Consider the following 23,335-nt stretch of genomic DNA (forward strand, 5'->3'; position numbering starts at 1 on the left):
AGGAGAGGATGAATATCTATTTCGTTCCTTTTACAAAATCATTGAGCATGAGGAAAAGAAACAGATGAGAGAATCGACGCGATCACGGGAGGATGAATGTTCTGTTTTGTAGAGGATGGAGAAGACGATAAAATCATACCATATTTTTTCCATTTGAAATCAAAGTTTATTTTAGGTATAAATAAAAAATGAATCGGATATGGATGAAAATTTGCTGTATTTGTAATTTGTTTTAGAAAAATGTTATATTCTTAGTTAATTACCATATGAAGGATATTGTAATTTCCCTAAAATTAAACACTTAATTTGAGTAACAAAGAAATGAACTATTAAAAAGAAATACCACCAAAAATAATTATAAAAAAAAAAAGACAAAATAAAACAAAACATGAACTTTAAATTTTATTATGATCACACTCTTAAACTTTTGGTTTGGTTAAATATCTCTTTAAGACCTAATTTGATGACTATTTAGTTTTGAGTTTTAGTTTTTGAAAATTTAGCTTATAAACACAACTTTTCACATGATATTAGCAGTGAATTTGTTTGAAGATGAGAAGAATGTGACATGCAAACGAGAAAACTTGCACATTAATGTGATGTTTGCATGCTTGCCACACCCACTGATGCTTAAGTTAGAGAGTGAAAGAATGTGAAAGCTAGAGAGTTTGAGAATATGGTTCCCATTACCTCATATGAAGCTATAATGATGTATTTATAGAGGAGGTTGACCTAAATTTTCTCATGTTCCTTTCTGGATTCTAGTAATTTGATAACCTAACTGCTGGGATGGTACCAGCACACAGCAGAAGCAACGAGAATCGATAAATACTCTAATTAATTAATTTGGTAGAAATGAAAACATGCTCAAACAGAATTTAATGAGTTTCAAGACATACCTTTAAAAAACCTTTGAAATCTCGATTTCCAGGTGTTAATTCCTCCAAATATTTGTGCATATCACCACAAGATCTTCCCTACTATTCTCTTGCTCTAGATTGAGTTGTGGGACTCAAAATAAACTAGAATTAAAGGGAACTTGGAGAATGTTCAAAGTAGCAACCCAACGAAGAACACCTTCTTCTACCCGAATTTTCAGCTAAAATCTATCGGTTGCAATCGCTTCAATCACTTCAACTTCTTCAATATATTGCAGACCATCATGCAAAGAGATTTGCTGCATGGGATGCAGCTCATGCTTGGAGTTATTGAAGCTTGATGATAGTGGGTTCTATGTGAGCTAGTTGAAGATGAAGTTGGAAAAACCTATTTTTTTCCATTTTGTGTATTTTCTATTTTCAAAATCCAATTTTGATTTTAAAATCATATTTGATTTCTAAAATAAAAATTTATTAATTTTACAAATTAATTTCATAAATTAATTTTCTAATAAAATTAATAAATAATTATTTAAATAATTTAAATAATTCTAATTAATTTAATATCCAATATTAAATTAATTTTACATAAATTCATCTTCTTATATTTAAATCATATTTAAATATATATTCTCCAATTCTGTTTGATTCTAATTTGAACGTTTCAAATTAACTTATCACGTTACTCTAGAGCTAATCCATTTCCGAGCTAGTAGAGAAATCTTGTGGACCTACAGATCATGGGCTCCAACGATATGAGATTAATCGACTAAACTCATTAGACCGATCTAACCCCCATTCATTAACTGATGGGTCACTCCACTAAAACCCATAATTGAACTCCTCTAACTGTAGATATATTATGTCCACTCGATATAACCATGATTAGTAAGTCAACCCTTCACAGGTTGTTCGTAATGACGGTTGGGTCAAATCTCTGTTTTACTCCCGAAATTACCTCTAGTTCCTTAAGTTCTCACTGATCATCTAATGAACAATTGTTTTTTGATCCAATCAACAAAATCGAGTCCCTCTCAGGCCAATGAGAGGGCAGGGCCCCTTGTTCAAGACCTAGAATCAGCACTTAAGGGAACAACCTCTCTACTATCGGTAAAAGCGGGTAGGAGTGAATTCTGTCTTGCACCCTATGTCCCCTACTATCTATCAAGTCTTACCTCCTAAAATGGGAGGTTTATCGAGTCGGCGCTGTTGAGCCAACTCTCACCTATGCAAATCTAAGGATAATTCCAAATAAATAGGAGTTCATAATTAGCTAGGATTAAGGTCAAGTTACCTAGGTCATCGCTTTGAAATAGTCAGTCTTAAACAGTAAACGACGTTATAAAGTAAGAGTGACTGATTTCGTGGTTCGATCTTGTACAAACCCTTTTATACAAGGACACCCCCACTCTTCATATTCCAACATGAACGAATTAAGATCACTTTATTCATAGCACTTTACAACTCTTTATAACAACTACAGAGCAGGCCGCATCCAATAGTGTTACCCGAATAAGGTACTCAATCTTATTCATATACTATAATCATTTTGACTATTTACTCGAACCTGATCCACCTTTATGTCTCCACATAAAGTTCAAGTACTCATCCAATAGTCAAGGAACTTTTAGGTTTATTAGATTTCTATCAAGCAAAATATCTATTCAATAACACCTTATTGAATTTTTCAGAATAAGTTCTATTGTTTACAAACCACGAGTTTATAACATAAAACCCAACACTAACCAAATCCTATATGGGATTCTTGGGCTCTTGGGTGTGCTTAGTCAAAAGTTGGGTTCATCGACCTTAGCCATGGGAAGTTGGGCCACTCAAACCCAAAGGGCCAAGTAGGCCTCCTCGGCCTCAGCCACCAAGGCCGAGGAGGTGGGGTCGGCCTCAGCCTCCAAGGTCGAGGCCAAGTGAAGTTTGGGCCCAAAGGCTCAATTCCCCTCCCTTAGTATTTCAAGACCTTATCTTGGTTCCAATCTCGCATTCTTTTACCCTTATTGATTGGATTTATTCTTTTGGCTCACCATTTGTTCAAAATTTCAATCAAAATCTCGAAAATTTGAGATTTTGATAAGCTCAAAATTTTGATTTTCCCTCAATTCCTCAAAATTTTGAAATTTTCATCAATATTTCGAATTTTGTTTTTAAGCAATTAGCTATGCTAGCTTAAGAGTGCAAATGAAATTTTTTTCACCATACAAAATCTTAATGTTCAAGAAACCATATATTTTCATTCAAATATTTTTCATTAGATTTTTACAAAGCTTGAATTAATATGACTTCTCTAATATTCCTCTCATTTTTCCTCAAGTTTTATCTACATGTAGAGAATGCAAATATTCATTACCATTAGCTTTGTAATAAATTCCCAATATTTGACATTATTTTATAATTATTTTTTAAAATTTTGCTCTCACATCAACATATACACAAATATTTTATAATATACATCTAAATTTTGTCTTATTTTATAAAAATTGTGATTAAAAAGATCAATTACAATCTAATTCAACCAGAATCAAATTTTCATTAACTAATTATAAGAGTTTTTATCAATTTTCATAAAATTTTCTGAAATTTCTATCTATATTTCTATAAAATTAGGACCTCGATATTTTCATTGACATCAATATTTTCAACTTCAGTTATTATGAACTTTGGGTCTTTACCAATGGAAACAAAAATGAAAAATCAATGGGAATGAAAACAATTTTTCTTTAATATTGTTTGCAAATTGCCGAAGACTCAGTCTAATAATATCGTTCCAAATAAGTCAATTTATTATCCAAAAATAATAATAAATAATTGTACTAAATGGACTTCAAATTTTCAAGGACATTGATTTTGATTAGGTAGATAGATATCTTCTATACAATTGAGGTGTAAATTTTTAGTGAACAAATAGCTCTAATACCAAATAATAAGAAAGGATCAAACAAATTAGATGAATGAAAATCCTAACCAATTCATCCTAAGAATCAAGGATTAATTTTATCTCAAGAAAGAAGAACAGATTTATCTTGTTATAAAAAAAAAAAAAAAAAAAAAAAAAAAAAAAAAAAAAAAAAAGTTTCTAAACTCAATATTTCAATCACCCCACGAATAGTTTAATCAAACGCTATTTGAGTAATATCCTAACATGCAATCTAAATACAAGATATGCAAAGAAGGTTGTCCATACGACTTTAGGCTCAAAAGACTGACTTTATAGAACTTTTAAAACATAACTCAAATCCAACCACCAACGCATCTTAACATTTGTAAACTCCTAAAGTTTAATGGTATAATGAACCGCTAACAAAAGTAACCTAGAAAACATGGAAAAGACTCGAAAAACTTATATCATGGATAACCTGATGCAATATGACTTAACTTGTTACAAATAAATCATGTGTACTACATGCAATTTACTTCGTTTAGTACATGTTGTGTTAATTTCTTATAACAATGCTAAGAGAGTTAAGTTCTTAAACTAAATTCTAAAAAGAAAAACATGCTACTAAAAACTATTTTTCTAATTTTTAAAATTTAGTCTTGTTATTTACAATATTGATAAAAAGCAGATAACAAATCAAAAAAAAAACTTAGAAGTGAAAAGAGTGATTATAAATTTACTTTTAAAAAATAAAACCAAAAATCAAATAATTATCAAACAAAGTATTTTAACTTTCAAGCTTAAAAAATGTAAATAATATCTTATCTACTAACATAATTAACTAGTGCATCTGAGAATTATCAAACATTATTTTTAAAAAAAAAAAAAAAAATGGTTTCAAGGAACACTAAAAATTGCCTAAAGGATCCATCACTACTTCAATGTAATTGATGAGATAATACTTTTAGAATTCAATTGGTCAACACCAACACAAACAGTTAACCAAACTCAGATTCATATGTTGAAAATAAAAAAATTTTAAAATAATAATAATAATAATAATAATAATCCAAAGTAAAATTGATGTCTCAGCTCAGCTCTTCATTATTATTCTCAGAAACTGTTTGGAAACAGCAATAAACACTGGAATACTACAAGAAGATCACAAGATCCAAACATTAATTCTGCTTTGTAATAAAATATTTTAAACCTGAACCTTTATGAACATTACTTCAAATTTTTGTAAGAAAAAAGGCTTCTACCTCTATCACAAATAATGGGAATTGAAGTTTTTTCAACCCACAGAAAGAAAAAGAGAGATCTAACAGAAGATGTCCTATTCATTCATAACTGCTTACCATTTTTTGTTCCATAGCTGCCTACTGCCTATACAGAAACTTGTAAATTTCCTCCATTATGGCTTTATTTTTCCATTGCCAATTAGAGAAGATAATTGAAAGAAAGAAAAAAAAAATGGCATTCCCAGCATCCAATAATTTGTATATTACCTATGAGCAGATGTGTGAGGCATTGGATATGTCATCGGACCCATGTTTACAGGTGCACCGGGAACCACCGTGCCGGGCACTGGAGCTCGGACTCCATATGCCATATGAGCAGGAGCAGGAAGACTGACAGGGGTGCCAACAGCTGAGACGAGCGGACTGCCCACTGGCTGCCCCATTGTTGGACCACTATACATTCCCACACCAGGAGGACCAGCTGCAGATTGAGGCTGTTTTGTTGGTTTCCCAGAGGGAGTTGCTCCAGAGCCATTTGCTTGACCAGTGATCGGCCCTTGAGTGGCCGAGATATCTCCGTTCGTAACACTGGTAATATCGTGGATGCTGGACCGCCTCCTTTCTTTGTTCATCGAGTTCAAACGGATGAAGTATTTTTGTGCATGGCTTGCCACTTGTGTTGGTGTTCTTGTCACAACAAAGTTTCGGGATATACTCCGCCAGTCTCCTTTCCCGTATTTATCGAGACCAAGTAGAAACAATCTGTGTTGTTAAGACATAGAGAAGTTTAAAACTTACGGCAGATATTACGAGAAAAGATAAACACGTGCAACATAGAAATCCTTCAACTTCTGAAGTCCAGATTTATTAGGCCTCAGAAAAATTTTAAGTTTATAAGCTTGACATTTACAAGCCACCAGAGTCATAGTGTTATTCATAAGCCTAAGATTTTTCTTCAACAAAGCCAAAGAAAAACAAGGGAAAAGTAAAGAAACAGAATGACCAAACATGTTTTCACTAGTTCTTAAACCAGTTTCTATAAACAATTTGAGCACTCAACACGATAATGGGTCGTTGTTGGGCACAACATTGAATGTGTCAAATTGTTTATATGTATTTAAGCTTCAAAACGTGTCTAATAAATCCCAAATGTTGATTTTGTGTCTACTAATTTCTTAACATGTAATGCAATAGCTAGATATCAGATGACTCAACAGAAGACATTTTTCCAAAGAGCTTTCAACAAGGATGTTTGAGTCGGTCAAAAAAGATGATAAGGACGAATTCTCTAACAAACAAATCTTCTAAGATAAGAGATGGGAAACAAGAACACTGAACTGGAAAATAAATTCAACAAATTTAGAATAATATTAAAGTGTTGATATAATTAAATTTATCATAACCCAACTAGCTTAAGCTTTCAAACTAATCAATGATTTAACATAATATCATAGCAGGTCAAAACCTTATAATATCATTTCCTCCCTATTTAATATTAATTTCCACTTATTGGGTCATCTACAATTTTTTCAAGTCCACGAATGAAGGGAAATGTTTAACTGTTGATATAATTAAGTTTACCATAACTCACTCGACTAACTTAAGTTTTTGGGTCAATCTATGATTTAACAATAAATCATGAAGGAAACAGGTTAATTAAAACTCGTTACCACAACATAAAATTGATCGAAATCAAAGGTTTCAGGAAAAAGACTCTTTCCTATTCACAGCTCATAAAATGCCTACTGGAATTGAGAAAGCTCTATCTTGGTGCAAGTGTTCATATGCGTTAAATGGTGTCCGCATCAATGGGTTTTGGTTCGGTTGTGTCAAATATAGCTAGAAAAGATCAGAATTTACACCACATCAGATTCAGATATCGTCGGAACACAGAAGAACTAAGAAGCAGACTTAGCCACAATAAAATTGAAAATCTCATCATACATTTTCAATCAGACCAGGATAATTTCAACTGAGATATGGAGGTGATTTCAAAAGAAGGGCATAAAGAAATTAATTTTATTCCTATAACTCAGCTGATCCCCCTCCCAAGAATGTTTTCCAACGAGATGGCGGCAGTACATGTTCATTAGAATAAACTCCAAAACCTAAAAACGACAGAGAAATTTCAGGCAGCATCACAACTAAACAGACATGACATTCACAAATGCTGGGTTACGGCTGCTACTAGTCATCATTATATGCTACTAAATCATTGTTTTTCTGAAGTAGGACAAAAATCAATTCTAAGTAATCTAGTTCGAGAGCCCAGAGGCATGGTTGTATATTGTAACCTTGATTGGATAAAACAAACCTAAGGCCGGAGGATGTTTACCGAGGCAATTTTTTTTTAAAAAAAAAAGGAAAAATCTCTTTTCATTGAAATAATGAAAGAGAATAATGTTCAGGTTTACCAAGGCAACTCGTGCTTCATCAGACATCAGAGACATGTACCAAACAGAGCATTGGAAATAGCACATTCTCGTGAGCTCAGGTAGGGGTTTAGGACAGGACCAGTCTAACTCAACTATGCTACAATAATATAATTTGTCAATCATGGACTGTAACTAATTCCATGAAAACAAGATATTTGTGTCAAGTAGAAAGGAAAAAAAATGGTGATTTGATTAATGAAACAGTAACCAAACTTTTGACAATATTAAGATACCATATCACAGCTTATATGTGAAGGAAAAGGGAGAAGCGTAAACATAAAGTCAATTCACCTGTGTTCATCCTCTGTCCAAGCAATCCCTTTACGGCGTTCTTGATCTGACCTCGAAGTCTTACTTCCATGATTTGAATCACCATTACAGTGCCCAAAATGACCATTCTTCTTAGTTGTTCCTTCATCACCAGCATGGCTAGCTGAACCATCTGAAGAAGAACTATAGGAAGGGAGAGGCACACAACCCGATTCAATTAGATTAACATCCTCAACTAAAAGCTCATAGTGATGTTTAATCTCTTCTACGGTTTTCCCTGGTACATCGACTGCAATTTTCTCCCACCGATCCGAATCATCCTCGGGATGACTTGCAAGTGCATTCTCAAATGCCTTGTCCTGTTCTAGACTCCACAAGGAGCTACTTCCTGCTTCATCAACAGTCATCTGGCCTTGTTTAAGTCTGCTGAGCAGAATTAGCCACCGGAAGAAGAAGAAAAGGACCAACTTTACTCACCTAGTGTTCTACAATTGAGGTTTCTATCTATACAATTTTTTTGTTTCCTAAATCTAAGAGAGGACTGAGTTTCTAGAACTGATTTTTGGAATTGGGATTTTGTCCTATCTCACGTAGATGTAACTGATAACGGAGATTCAGATTGGGGAAGTAGATAAAGGCTTCAGATCTCAGAAATTACTTCGAATTCAGGAAGACGGAAACACGAAGAGAAATCTTCGAGCAAGTTGAAACCAGAGAGCAGCCTAGAGAAAAAGTAACAAAAACCTGTAAAGTAGAAGAGGACTTCTCAGTGTTGATTTGCTCCACAGCACAGGAACTCGACTCTTGTGAACGGCTGACCTATTGAAAGAACGAAAAGGCAACAGAGTTCAGTTGGACCATGAGAAATATCTGAATGCCATAATATCAAATAATTTAATATAATAATAATACTAATAATAATAATAATAATAAATAAATTGTCAGTTTTCTGTGAGGCAATGGAAATTAATACAGTCATGACATAAACAAAGTGGTAATTAAAGCTTTGAATTGCGAAATTTGAAAGGGACATTGGAAGGTAGCAAACAAAGAGGGAACAACCCAGAAGTCCATGAGGGATAATAAGGGGAAAAAAATGAGTATTCTGATGGATAACAAAACAAAAAACTCAATTACTAAAGCCAAACATGTCACAAAGCTTTTTAACAGTTGAGGCCCACCAAAGTTTATCCCATTCCATCTTAGATTCTCACCATTCAACACTCATTTTTACAGCAAATAAGAACTTATCATGAGATTGTTTCTGCTACTTAAGCAGATAGGGTGGAATCATTTGGGGAAAGAAGAGAAAAGAAGTCCAAAAATAGAACCCACCTTGAATATACATATGAAAGAGGCAAAAGGATGTGTTTGGGTTGTCGGTTTCCAAACAAAAAAGCCATAAAACCTCAAATTGGATTCAATCAAAATGAAAGGATTTTAGTTTTGATGAAGCTAAGTTCAAAAGGGGTTTTCGTTTATGAGAATCTGAGTTCAAAAAACAAACAGATTCACAAAAACTCCACAAAACCCACTTCATAATCATCGAAAACGGCTCGAGAAACCATTGATTTGAAGGAAAGAAAACGAAAAAAAGAAGAAACCCACCTCGAAACCCTCGTCTTCTTGCTGGCCTTAAAAACACAGTGATCAAAGCCAGAAAAACCAACAAAGGGGAAACCGGACCAAACCAAGCTTATTGTCACAACAAAGATTTTGACAGTTTAACCAACAATCCAGAGAGAAAAAAAAACAATGAAACCCAGTATTCAATTACCTAGCAAAGTAAGAATCAGACCTCAAATGTCCAAATTACTCCACCAACAATCGCAGTAAAAAGAGGAAGACAACAAAAACCCCAAAAACGTAAAGCTTAATTACACCCATTATCTTACATTTCACTGCAAGTTTTAGTGAGAAATCGAAGAAAAGACAGAGAAAAGAAGAATTCGAATCTGAAGAGGAGAAACAACTGGGAGAGTCCAGAATTCAGATAAACACACAAAAAAGAAAAGCTGAAAAACACAATGGTTTCGAAAAAGGAAAAAAAACCCCAATAATGTTGAAAAATTGCAAAGGGTAGAGATAGAAATTACTAGAGAAAATGATGGGTGATGTTGAGAATTCCACAGAAGTGAGGAGGAGAAGAAGAAAGAACAGTGAAGAATGGGGTTTTTCTTTTGGTCCCATTCCATACAGCTAGGATTGAAAATGGCTCACCTCCAAGTTGACAAAACAACCGAATCTGAATACTCATTAAATATCTGACACATCAAAAATATGAGAGAGAAAATTAAGAACAATTGAATCTTTTTTCTTTTCTTTTCTTTTCTTTTCATCCAAACAGAAATCAAAAACCAACCAACCAACCCTGATTTCCAAACTTGGGTAAGGATCAGTTTCTGGCTGTTAGATTTCTGGGTTTGACTTTTCTGTTTTTGTTCATCAAAATTGCCCAAAATGGAGCCCAACCCCATCACCAAATCAATACAAAGCTAAGATTTTTTTGTATGTGGGTCAGTTAATAATGATCTACCACCATCATAATCATCATCATTATTCATAATGGTGAGTTTTCTTTTCTTTTTCTTTTTTTTTCGCCCTTAAATTTTGAAGGAAAATTCATGGATTGATAAAGTTGGAGAAGCAGCAGCAGCCATGGGGAAAAATTATCTTATACTTCGGAAGTAGTAGAAATTTTTTCGAAAAATTTGGACCCAGTTGCAAGGATCTGAAAAATGGACCAATAATTGACGAACAGATCAACGAATGGTCAAATTTCACGGACTAAGAAAGCACATGCCTGTGCCCAACAGTTCATCATGCTGCTTCCTTTTGGCTTCTGGTTTTCAATTTTTTTAATGTCTTATGTATGTTTTTGGATTGAATTGGATTGGATTCTATGCAATAAATTAATTAAAGTTGTTTGTACCAAAAGAAACAAAAAAAAAAAAAAGAAATTATATGCGATTTTAATTTTATTTTATGTTTTTTAAAGTTAGATGGTTTGTGATATTGCCCATTTGATTGTTTGTAAAAATTGGTTCTGAAATTTGTGGTTTGGAAAATTTTTAAAACAATATTTTTGTATTTGTAATGTGTCTAGAATTGGAATTTAAAATTCTAAAAATGTTGAATTATATTAAAAGAGGTATAAAATAATAATTATATAAATTTTATTAGATAAATATAAAAAAATTCACATATAGAAAAAATATCAAACTATTTAAAAAAATAAGTAAAAAAGATACTGATAAACTTCTATCGACCTCTATCAATGATATATTTTTACCAGTTTCTATCACTGATAACCGACCACTATCAATGATAGACTTCTGTTAGTTTCTATCATTGATAAATTTCTATCAGCGTCTATATGTGATAGACATGGATAACAATGTCAATCACAAGTATAATTAAATTTTTCTATTAGGTAAATATTTTACATTATTTTCTATTTATGAAAATCCTCTATGAATAAGAATATATTCATAAATTAGTTTAAAATAGTTGGGAATCAACCTTCTTTTAAGAGGTTCATCCTAATGCTTCAAGAAAAGAAGAAGGTTCATCCTAATATATATTAGTTAGTATCTAGATTATTTTTTATTGTTTATAGATATATAATCAAAGGCATGTAGAAAATAAAATTAAACAATTAAAAAAGAAAAGTTGAGTGTCAAATTGTTTTTTTAACACTAAGGGCAAATTGAAACGGATAGATTAATGCCATTTTATATAATTTAGCATAATAAAATAAGAGAAAATAAATAAAAAGATCAAAATCTCAACCCATTTTTATATAATTGGACTGTTTTTTTCTTCTATATTATAAATTTGATCTTTTTTTTCAGAATCTATTTAGATTCTTTTAACTTTAAAAATTTTGGATTAACTTTATATTATGCTCGTTTAGTTCTTATCTTTAATGAGCTATTCATCACAAACTTCAATTCAGTCAACATTTATTTAAAAAGTCTATCGAGTCACCTATTAATTTTGTTTAATATTTTTTTTAAATATAGAAAAATAAACTAAAATATTTACAGTAAAATTTTATTATCCATTCACAATAAACCATAATAAAACGCGATATATTACTATATGTGTCTATCTTATCATGATAGACACGTATAGTAGTCTATTTCAGTAATATTTTATTATTATTTATAAATATTTTTAACAATTTTGTCATTTAAAATAATTTTCTTTTTGTTTATGTCATTAACTATATAGAAGTTTTATCCTAAATTTATGAAAGATCGAAGACAATAGTTTTTTTTCGACCACGATGCAAAGACCAATAAATAATTTCGAAGAAGAAATTAAAAATCCATTACAATTAAATATGACATTTTTAGAGAGATTCCCACGTGAGTAGCATAACATAAAATGTGTTTTCAAATATAACAAGAACTTTAGAACTTTACCCAAATATTTTACTCAAAATTCAACTCACATTTAAAATATAATATAAAAACAGTTATTAAAAAATTCCAAAAGAAAAAAGATAAGAATTAAATTTATGCTGTGTTTGTAAGAGGCTAAAAGCACTAACATTCTAGAAATACATTGTGATGGTACCTTAACCTAATGATTTTTGTAATATATATAATAAAAACAATTAAATTTTAATTTATCAAAACTTTTGATATATCTCCAAACTAAATTAAAAGGTATAAATTTATTAGTCCCATCTTAACATACGTTTTTATTTTTATTTTTTTTTTATTTTTAGAAAACCAATAAAGCAACGATCTATAACTTCTTCATCGTGAATGTGGGAAGAATACTATTTAGAAAAACATCTTCTTTAGATCAAAGAATAATTGTGAGAGGATGTCAATGTTGTTAAAGCATGAACAATTTTATTTTCTTATGTAGAGATATAACAAAAAGAAATAGTATCAGTAGTATTTTCAACAAAAATAAAAAAAAAATTCACTCGCTACGATCAAAGTCATAATTGAAGATATGTTTTTAACTTATTAGATTGACTGTTATTACTTATAAGGGACATTTTTTTAAATATAAAAAATGGGTTAAACTATTTACACATATACCAAAATTTACCAAATGGCCTGAAATATTTATTCCTATTTTTTTCTTTCTTTACGTGTAAATAGTTTTATATTTTTTTTCATTTATAAGTGGGTTTTCAAGCATCTTTAAAAAAAAGGGTTAATGTACAATGTGATTTACCTAAATTATTATATTTTCAAAATTAATAGAAGTAATAAATCAAATCACAATATAAAAAAGTTCTTATATTTGTTTAAGAATGTCAATATGAACATAGCTCTACTAGCATTCGACCTCAAGATTAGATATTCAATTCCCCACACTACAATTTAATTATAATACCTTCACACACAAAAAAAAAAAAAAAAAAATATTTAAGTTCTAATTGGCGATTAAATTTGATAACAAATTTATTGTTGCCTTTCAAAAAAACCTGCTTATAAAAAAAATCTAATTGGCGATTAAATTTGAAAGTGTTTCTTTGACAAGTATTTAAGTTCCAATCTCTGCACTTCACTTCTAGTAAAAATAATAGAAATGATTAGGTGGACTCTAGGCTACACCTAATCTCATGCTCTCTCTTCCTCTACACACTAAAAAATATATCCTATAATTTTTTTATAAAAAAATTATCAAACTGTGACAATTTTTAATTGGATACAACCTAGTCAATAGATGAGTCAGTATTTTCCAAAATAATAACAACACTATATAAAATCAGTCTGAATATGAATGTTAAATGATGATGGATTAAAGGCAATAAATATGAAAGTTAATAAATTTTTTTTTTTGGGGGGACAAAGTTGGAACTAGAAGATATTATTTTGTTATACCAAGATATTTTTGTTCATTCTGGCTCCCCATTCTATTAGCAATGATGCCAAAGCTATACTTTCAAAGTTGTACCAAAGTCAATTGCATGGCCTTGTGACTTGGTCAATAACAAGTTAATTATTTACGAACGAGGATAGAGATTATTTCTCCTTTATCATTTTAATCCCTAGACTTTCAAGTTTTTATTTATTATTTTAAAAAGTATCTAATAAATCTGTAAACTTTCAATTTTGTATATAATAAATTCTTCAATATTTGTTGAGCTAAAAAATGATCATCAATATTAAAAGAAAAATACATAGGTGCATCTCAGATGAAACCTATCTTTTTAGGTCTAATAATTTGTCCAATCATAATTTATCACTTGACAAATTCTTCTTATTTCTTTTTTTTAAAATATTTTAATTCATTTTTCGCGTGTGTAACCATAGTGAGATACATAGAGATGAGTGCATCCAAATATTACTCATATTAAAAATTAAAATTTAGAGACCTATTGGTTACAAATTAAAAATTGAAAATTTACTAAACAATTTTCAAAGTTTAGAGACCTAATAGAAATCAATCAAAAATGTATTTTTTTTTATTTTAACAGTACATTTTTTTAATTATAAATTATAAATTTAAATCTCTGAATAGAAATTTCATTCACATATTGGTTTATTAATATTAGATTAGAAGTTTTATCTCAAAAATCAATTGATAATGGAATAAGTAACCCATCTATCTTATAATGAATGTGAGATCACTGATTATTTTTTCGATGTGAGATTCTCAATTGTTAAAAAGAAAAAAAATCAACTTTGTGTACTATATCATCCTAAAATTTGAATGTTGTGTGTAATAGCATCATCAATTTTGGAGGCTAACAATTTTTATTTTTTTTTCTTGAACTTCAATGTAGTAATAATAATAAAAATATGTAGTTCTTTTGTCCCTTTCCCAAAGTTTCCATTAAAAATAATGTAAAACTAATTGTGGAATGAGCTTATTTGCACATGTGGAGTAGAGTATAATTTGTAAGCAGAACTGTACCCAAGATCAATGTATCATGTCAGTTCTTTTTTTTAAAAAAAAAAAAAAAGTGTTAGTTTCTTTTTTCTTTTTTCCCCAAAAGTTTTCCTAGGAGAAATCACATAATGTACCATTTTCTCAAGTGACCAATGATTTCAAAAAAAAAAAAAAAAAAAAAAATGTATAAGGTGATTAGGACATGGTGACAGAGCCCATCCAAGAGTTTTCATTAAAAATAGGGAAAAAAATTAGCTTAAAAAAAACAATATAAGAAAAGTCATATTATTATTTGCAAACTCAATGTAGGTCCAATGAGAATTGATGTACAACATTTGAGATTTTGAGAAAGCCCAAGATAAAAATAAAATGACCAAGAATTGAAATACATATATTTATGTTTGTTTGAAGATTAACCTCAACAAGTCGGTGATTTTATTTCGTTCTAACCTATGAAGTATAGATACTTCATGTGAAGCAAAGAATCCGTATCAGATACCGATGATACTTCTCAAATATGTGTATGACGAATGATTTGATGTATTTATTTTTACGCTTATTTTTTTAAAAGAAAAAAAAAACAAACAACTCATCTAATCTTTTTTTTTTTTTTATCTAAAACTAGGCAACCTATTTTTTTAAGCAAGAGAAAATGTACCTTCAATGTATCAATATCCTCGTTTTTTAGAAATATATATTAGAAAAATATATAAAAATCCCGTAATTGTGTTTGTACTTCATAGGTTCTAACTAGAAAGATTATCTCTTTTATATTGGTTGTAAGGGAGTGCTAATTAAAGTTGTGGTGCAAGCTTTTTACCAAAGTTATTTCTTGCTTAAAGCTACCTGAAACTCTTTGTGTTGATAATTTCTTGTCCTATGACCCGTTTATGGTGGGGATCAATGAAGGCTAGTTTTAAGATCCATTGCCTAAACTGGAACATGATGTGTTTACCTAAGGAGTTATGGGCCATGAGGTATGAGATTTTGGGATTTGGAAGGTTTTAACCAAGCTTTATTAGCAAAGCAAGCTTGGAGAATCCTCTTGAATACATCTTCTGTCGTTTCGGTTGTTTAAAGGAAGATATTTTGTTTTCTAAAGCCGATGTAGGGTATTGTTCCTCTTATATAGGGGTGGTCATTGAAACAACAAAAACCAAATCAAACCGAACCAAAATCTCATTGAAATCGAAAAATGCGATTTGGTTCAACTTAAAAGAATATTGAAACTTAATTATTCGGTTCGGTTCGATTCGATTTCAATTTTGAAACCAAATTTAAAATCGAATCGAACTGTTTAAAATTATATGTTGTTGTTGTTATATTTGAATTAATTTGGCGTTGCCAACCATTGCTTATTGCGTCCACGCCCAACCTATTTTTCCATATCTCTCGGTCTCTCCGACCCTCCCTCATCTCCTTGTCTTGTCCATGGCCTCACCCTCCATCTCCGTTTCTTCCTCATTTTCATTGTCAGTCGACCGTCTTCATCTCTCTTCATTCGATCTTCGCCTCCATTCAATATTGCTAAATGATATAATTATATCTACGTTCGTCTATTAGCTTAAACTTTTGGGTCAATTGGTGATTTAAGATGGTATCAAAGAAAGTCGTTAAGGGAGGTTTTGTGTTCAAGTCCCTACAGTGTTATTTTCTCCCTAATTAATATTTATTTTCGCTTTTGGGTCTTCTTCATATTTCAAGTCCACCATGTCATTTTATCTCTCTTCATTCATTAAATTGAACCAAGTACACGATTCGGTTCAAATGAATAAAGCAATTTGATTCTGTTTTGTATATAAAATGTTTAAATTTTTGGATTTGATTTGACCACCAAACCGAACCATTTTCATCCCTACTCTGATGTGTGGAGTAGAAAGTTACTACAAATGGCTATTAATAAAAATTAATAACAATTAAGACTTTGTTTCATAACTATTTGAATTTTGGATTTCGGATTCTAAAGATTATGTATATAAATATTTTACTTCCATTCCACTTTTGGGTTTCTTTATTGTGTTATCTCTACCATTTTTAAAATCCAAGCCAAATTTTAAAAACTAAAAAAGTCGACCTCATTTGATAACTATTTGAGTTTTGAAATATAAAGTTTTGTTATATGACCCTGATTTTTTGTTTTTTAAAATTAAGCTACATTACTTTCACCAATTATCTTTTGTTTTGTTACCAACATTTTATAAGTGTTTTTAAATCCAAAACAAGTTTTGGAAATTAAAAAAGTAGGCCCTTTTCAATAACCATTTTAGTTTTTTATCTTTATTTTTTAAAAATTAAGTCTATGAACACCTCTTCCACTATTATATATATTTTTTATTTATTATCTACTTTTTACCAATATTTTCAGAAACAAATCAAACTTTTTTTTTTTAAAAAAAAAGTAGTTTTTAAAAACATGTCTATTATTTTGGAGTTCATCTAAGAATCCAACTTTTGTACTTAGGAAAGATATAAACCATGGTAAAAAAAATGAGAGAAAATAGACTTAGTTTTCAAGACCAAAAACTAAAAGCTAAGACTTTGTTTGAAAACTATTTGATTTTTTGTTTTTGGTTTTTGAAATTTTTTTGTGATTTTTGGTTTTTAAAAAATAAAAACCATACATGTTTAGTAACTATTTTTGGTTTTATGTTTTTAAAAAATAAAAAATAAAAAACATATTTAGTAACTATTTTTAGTTTTTTGTTTTGAAAAATTGAAAGCAAAAAACATAGTTTATAATTGTGTTTTTATACTTTTTAATAAAATAAATAAAACTATTTTTAAAATTATTTTCCTTCTACTGTTATAATAATAAATTTATATCTTTATTTTAATATTTCTTGTATAATATGTTAGGTGGGGGATCTGAGGTATTTTTTCAAAAATAAAAAAGAGATCTGATTTGTAAAACAAAAAATATTTTCGTTATTATTCACAATTCAGTTTCATATAAAAAATGTGGAAATTATTATAATAAAATATAAATAAATAAAACTGAAAAGATAAACTTTAAGATACTTTTATTAAAATTAAAAACGAAAATTGGGGCAAGAATAAAGTGTATAACAAAAATATTTTTTTACACTATTTTATATTTACTTTTCATTTTATTATATAACGATGTACTTTTTAAAAATAGCCTTAAAATTAAAAAAAAAAAAAAATTAAAAATACATTTACCATTACGTTTGGTGGAAATTGTTAGTACTTCGTTTAAAAAAACTCAAAACATTTTCAAAAAATTTAAAAATATCCTTAAATTAAAAAATACCTTTACAAATGTATGAACAAAAAATCATGAGTATCTCGTTGCAAAAATATCTTTGAAATTTCAAAAGTCACATTAATACTCTTAACATTTTCAAAAAAATAAAATAAAACAAAATAAAAAATGTTCTTACCATTTATCAACACTCTATGCACTTTCTCTTTTATCTCCTCTCCCTTCTCTGCTTCAATCTATGAACTAACACTTCTCAATTTTTTTTTCTTTTTTTTATTCTCTTCTCTTCTTAAATACCCTCTCAGGGTGGATTTGGATTGACTTGAGGAAGAAAAAAAATTCTTAAAAAAACTTATTTTTATTTAAACACTTTTGATAAAAATTGATTAAAATACATATGAAAAACTATTTTGAGTGGTTGTCAAACACTTCAATTTTTTCCCAAATGACTTAAAAATGTATTCTACACACTCTTACTTTCTTCTTCGTCTAGTCGTGTTTCAATTCAATTCTTGTTTAAATTTAATTTTAGAAAATAGAGGTAAATAGATTTTTTTTTTTTTTTTTTTTTTTTTTTAGAAAAAAACAAAATGAAAAATTATTAGAAATCAGAAAAAGGTGGAAAAGAGGATTGTACAAGTTGTTGAGAAAGAGAGAAAAGGGTTGGGGCCTTGAGGGGACCAATTATGGAAAGTATGTGATGGGCAGAGAGTACACAAAGGCAGGCTTTAACGATGTGGGTATCAGATGGCTTCCTCCTTTCCTTCTCCTCTAATATTATTTTTCTCATCATTTCTTCTCTAACTCCATAACAATTCTTTTTCTTTTTCCTTTTAATTTCTATTTCTTTTTCTTATGTCATTTTTTTTTGTTCTATGTTCCTAATTATTATTCTTTCTTTTTCACCATTTTTGGAAATCACATTTGGGTTGTAAAATAAAGGGTAAAAATTAAACCATTTTTTTTATGTCATGTTCGGATGTCTTTTGATTGTTGGTTCATTTGAATATTATATTTTCTTTCCAAAAAACCATTAATTTTTATCTTATCGATAAGTATTTGAATTTTTAGCCCATGAGAGAAATTAAAAAAAAATTAAAAGCTACTTTCTTTTAAAAAAAGTTCATAATTATATCTCTTTTAATCATCATTTTCATTTGATTTTTGGTTGATGAATTGAATGGCATAGCTTGGTATTATAGGTTGAAATTGACAACAAACTATTGGTAAATACCAAAATAGAGTTTTTATGTTTGATTTTTTTAATATTTGGAGAGATTTAAATGTAGAGTAAGTAGGTGCAACTTCATGCATCCCCTTCACAATTACATAGTAAAAGAATGGTCAATTATATTCTTTTTCCTAGCAAAAACAAAAATGTGCAATGTGACAAATATTGATTAAATAATTAAGTGGACTGCATAGAGATAGGTGTAACCTAAGATACACTCGAGTATTTTCTTAAATATAATAAATTGAAAATTTAGAAACGAAATGAAAATGAAACTTCCTGTGTAATAATTTTGATTTTTTTTAGAAATTCACTTTTTAGTACAATAGGGGTGGGTGATAGAAACCACAATGTCAATTGAATTATGTTCACTTTGATAAACCCCCTATGCCCTATTATGTAAAGGAAAATTGATGATGATCGGTCAAAATACTATCAAACTCAAACTTTGTGATTTAAAATGACGAGTTTAAAAAAGGGACAAAATTGCTACCAAATTCAAATTTTAAGGACTAAAATTATGATAGTACTTTATTCCTTTAAGTTCAACATGTTTAGTGTAGAAATTAACCTATAACTAGTCAATGATACATAAGGTGTCTATTAAACTATATTTGAGTTGGAAAATAACTAAATAAACTCAAACTTTAGTGACCAAAAGTGTAATGTTTTCTTTTTTAAAGGGAAAAATCATCAACATATTTAGTGTGAAATTCCAACCTATAATTAAACCAATGAAATTTTGCTTAAGTTGACAAATCAATAAGACCTCTGATAACTATTTCATTTTTTGTTTTTGGTTTTTGAAAATTAAGTTTATTTCCTCCTCATTCCTTATAATGATTTGTATATTTGATGGTTGAATTCTCAGCCAAATTCCAAAACAAAAACAAGTTTTTAAAAACTATTTTTTTTAGTTTTCAGAATTTGGCTTAGTTTTTTAAACCATTAATAAAACGTAGATAACAAATGAAGAAAATTGGAGGTGGTAGTAATGCCTATAAGCTTAATTTTCAAAAATAAAAAACTAAAAATCAAATAGTTTCTAAATGAGGCTTGTATAATTCATAAAAAAAAATAAAAAAATAAAAAATTATAGTTTGGTCCCTATGGTATGGAGTAAGTTAAAATTTAGGTCCTTATGCTTTATAATTAGAATTTACCACCTACGATTTGATAAAAGCTTCATAATAAATAGTTCCTATGGTAAGGACTATTTAAGAGGATTAAACAAACCATAGGATCTATATATAAAGTTATATCAAACCATAGGAACTAAATTCTAAATTTTAAAATTATATAGACTAACTGTTGGCTTTATACAAACCATAAGGACCAAACTTGAAATTTAACCTAATTTAATTTATAATACATTACACAATACATATTTTAATTTTAAAAAACAGAACTGAGTTTATAACATAACATACTATATTTCTAAATGTTTTTTTTATCTTTATTTAATATGATTATGTGTTTTAAATTTAAAATTCAAATTCTGGATACAAAGAAATTATAAAAATATTATTCTTGGAATTTGCACTATTTAGATCACAAAATTCTAAATCTATTTTTAGAAACAGAATTCAAGTTTTATGTCAAACATATATTCGTTAAACTCAATGAATCTAAATACATAAAACATAATCCAGATTGGGAACCAAATAGGCTCTAACTTTCTGGTTTGACCCGACCAAATCAATTAAAAATATGTAGTCTTTTGGCTAAGTTATACAAAATACTCTCAACTTTGTACTTTATGTAAAAAAATACTCTTGAACTTTCAAAAAATTAGAAAATGCTTTTAATTTTTTTTTTTTAAAAAAAGATAAAGTAAAAACATGCCCTTACCGTTAGTTTTGGATGTAAGTTGTTGGTGTTTCGTTTAAAAAATTGTTTTTGAACTTCCAAATGTTTCAAACATACCCCTAAACTTAAAAGAATTATAAAAAATATATATTTACCATTAATACTCATTTCAAAAATAGCCTTGAACTTTCAAAAAGTTACATCAATACTTTTAGCCTTACCAAAAAATGGTTAAAAATACTCAAAAAAATTTAAAATTGAAATTTCCCCTTAGAACTTACAAAATCGATGAATGGTCAATATTAGTGTTATTAAAGATATATTTTTTAAATGACTAAATTAAAATAGGTTTTTATAAACAGGAGGACGCATCAACTCAGATCTCCTCACCCCCAATTTTTGGAGATCAGCAAGGTCCTCATTGTTGAAAGAGAACTATAAAAATGCCTTAGAATTAAAATGAGGTTTGAGTTGAGGCTTACATGCATTGGAAATGAAATATACGTTTTATCTAGAGAAGTTTTAAACTTGAGATTTCTAATGTCTAACTTGAACTTATAGATTAACATTAGTCTTATCATTGAGGTATCATTATGTAATGTAAGACAAGAAAAACAAGAAATCATAAAAGGAATTCTAAGAGATAAACGCAAAGATCATAATTGTTACGTTTTATTCATGGCTAAAGAAAAGCACATAAAATTCAAAACAAATGTAACTCATACAAAAGTTTACAAATTAAAACAGAAGACCAACGCCCTCAAAATTTTCTACGATACTAGCGCGTCATCCTTGTGTTCATGTGCAAGGTCTTCATCCATGAATCTAAGTGGACTAACTAGGTGTGCTGGTAGAGGAGGCAATGTGAACATCCCCATCAAGACCTGGTTAATATATTGCATTGTGAAATTAAATTGGTCTTGGCTTCTCTACATTTGCTGGTGCATGTAGTCCCTTAGAGCCACATTCTGACGTTGTAGTGTTGCCAGTTGTAAGTGAAACGCTTACATGGATGCGGCAATAGGTCTAATTTGGGCTTGGATGAATTGTTTAAGTACATCCATATTGGCTTGAGGTATTGGGAGGGTAGGTGCATTGGTTGAGAGAGGTTGGTTGTCATGCGTCTTCCCAACTGGGTCTTCAGTATGTAGGGCGCTGCTTGTACCCAACCCAGTTGGTTCATAAACGGTTGTAGGAGGAACAAAGGAGAAAATTATGGTGAGATAAGAGGGGAAGGTCGAAGGCTAAGAGTCTTGCCAATCTGATCCTCATGTGTTTCATCTTGAGGTGTTGGATCGAGTGGGTCATCGACAGGTGAAGGCGAGGTTAAGACATGAAGGGGTAAGTTCAGGTCCAAGATGCTAGGCTCTTCATGCTCCAATGCCAGCTCAACCTTTTATTCTTGCTCTTCTATTGAGGCTTTATTGTTATGTTCATTGTTAGAGACCTTAACGCGTCTCCTTTTTGTTGTGTGTTTGGAAGGCTAAAGTCTTGTTGCCTTAGGCTTAGGAGGTAAAGTCGGTTGGTTAGGCGAGCCACGAAGCAGATGCTTGATCAGTTTAATGTCCATAACACCCTCAACTTCTTCATAATCATCCTTTAGAGGGATGTCTGCGCATTCACACAGCGCACATATGAGCCACGGGAAATATAGCTGGTCGCGAGGCTTCCCCATGACAGCTTTAATTTGGTCCACAATGATTTTGCCAACGTGAAGGGGGATGCGTTGCATGATACAGTATATGGTCATGATGCACTTCCTTGAGATAGTTTCATCATGTGTTGTAGGCATGATGCGATTCTTGATCAGGTAGAGCCGTAGGTTGGTGTCTGGAAGCAGGTTCCTAGGAGCCATCGCCATTATGCCTGTTCTGGAGATCTGCCAGGTACTCCCAGGCTTAGCCACTATTCTTAACGTATCCTCCAAGTGGTTTGGAGTGGGTTGCTCAAGTATGCGATTTCCTTCTTCATCAGGTTTTTTCACAACGTCGAGCACCTCGTTGATTACTTGGGAAGAAAAAGGGACCAGTACATCTTCCACCAACGTCACATCCTTAGCTTCATCAAATTCACTTCCATAAAACATGCGGACGAGGTGAAGCCAAATTCTTGTTGGACCTACGCATAGCTAATGCCAGCCCATTGCGTCAATGATGTCAATGATGTATTCAGATAGTGGGCTGCGTTCAGGGAAGAAGCCCTTCTCGACTAGGATGTCACTGAATTGGCACTTCCTTCCTTTGACTAGCCTTGGTGATGCAGCTGCCACCTTCTTGCCTTTCTCTACTTAATGGTTTCTGGCTTCACGAGTTAACGCCCTGGCTTCCTCCTCAAGCTCTCTCTGAAGGGTTGTTTTCCTTTGCCCTTAATGCACAGGTCTGTAATCTTCTAACTCGAGTTCCAACTCACTCGAATCTGAGGAGTTATTGTCATGCGTTGCAACCATAGGTCCGATTGCAACTTCATTTTCCTCATCTTCTTCATCTTTCTCAAC

The 23,335-nt window shown here is 30.5% G+C and overlaps 1 protein-coding gene across 7 annotated transcripts; it reads right to left on the reverse strand.

Moving 5' to 3' along the window:
- Positions 1–4,840: 4,840 nt before the first annotated feature.
- On the reverse strand, positions 4,841–10,433 carry LOC120067211 (transcription factor SRM1-like). 7 transcript variants are annotated; one of them, XM_090308104.1, is made up of 4 exons: positions 10,082–10,391; positions 9,808–9,975; positions 7,733–8,530; positions 4,841–5,768 (listed from the first exon to the last, which is right to left on the reverse strand). In XM_090308104.1, exons 3-4 carry the CDS (start codon positions 8,116–8,118, stop codon positions 5,270–5,272), a joined length of 885 nt encoding a protein of 294 aa, XP_090164230.1. In that variant the 5' UTR covers positions 8,119–8,530; positions 9,808–9,975; positions 10,082–10,391; the 3' UTR covers positions 4,841–5,269. The 7 variants fall into 7 exon arrangements, with proteins under 7 accessions (XP_090164230.1, XP_090164231.1, XP_038874646.1 ...); XM_090308105.1 differs by lacking the exon at positions 10,082–10,391 and adding an exon at positions 9,320–9,345 and having other exon boundaries at positions 9,489–9,830; XM_039018718.2 differs by having other exon boundaries at positions 9,808–10,433.
- Positions 10,434–23,335: the final 12,902 nt, after the last annotated feature.

The sequence above is a fragment of the Benincasa hispida genome, chromosome 12, assembly GCF_027475165.1.
Source record: "Benincasa hispida cultivar pf3 chromosome 12, pf3_genome.v1.1, whole genome shotgun sequence".
NCBI lineage: Eukaryota > Viridiplantae > Streptophyta > Magnoliopsida > Cucurbitales > Cucurbitaceae > Benincasa > Benincasa hispida.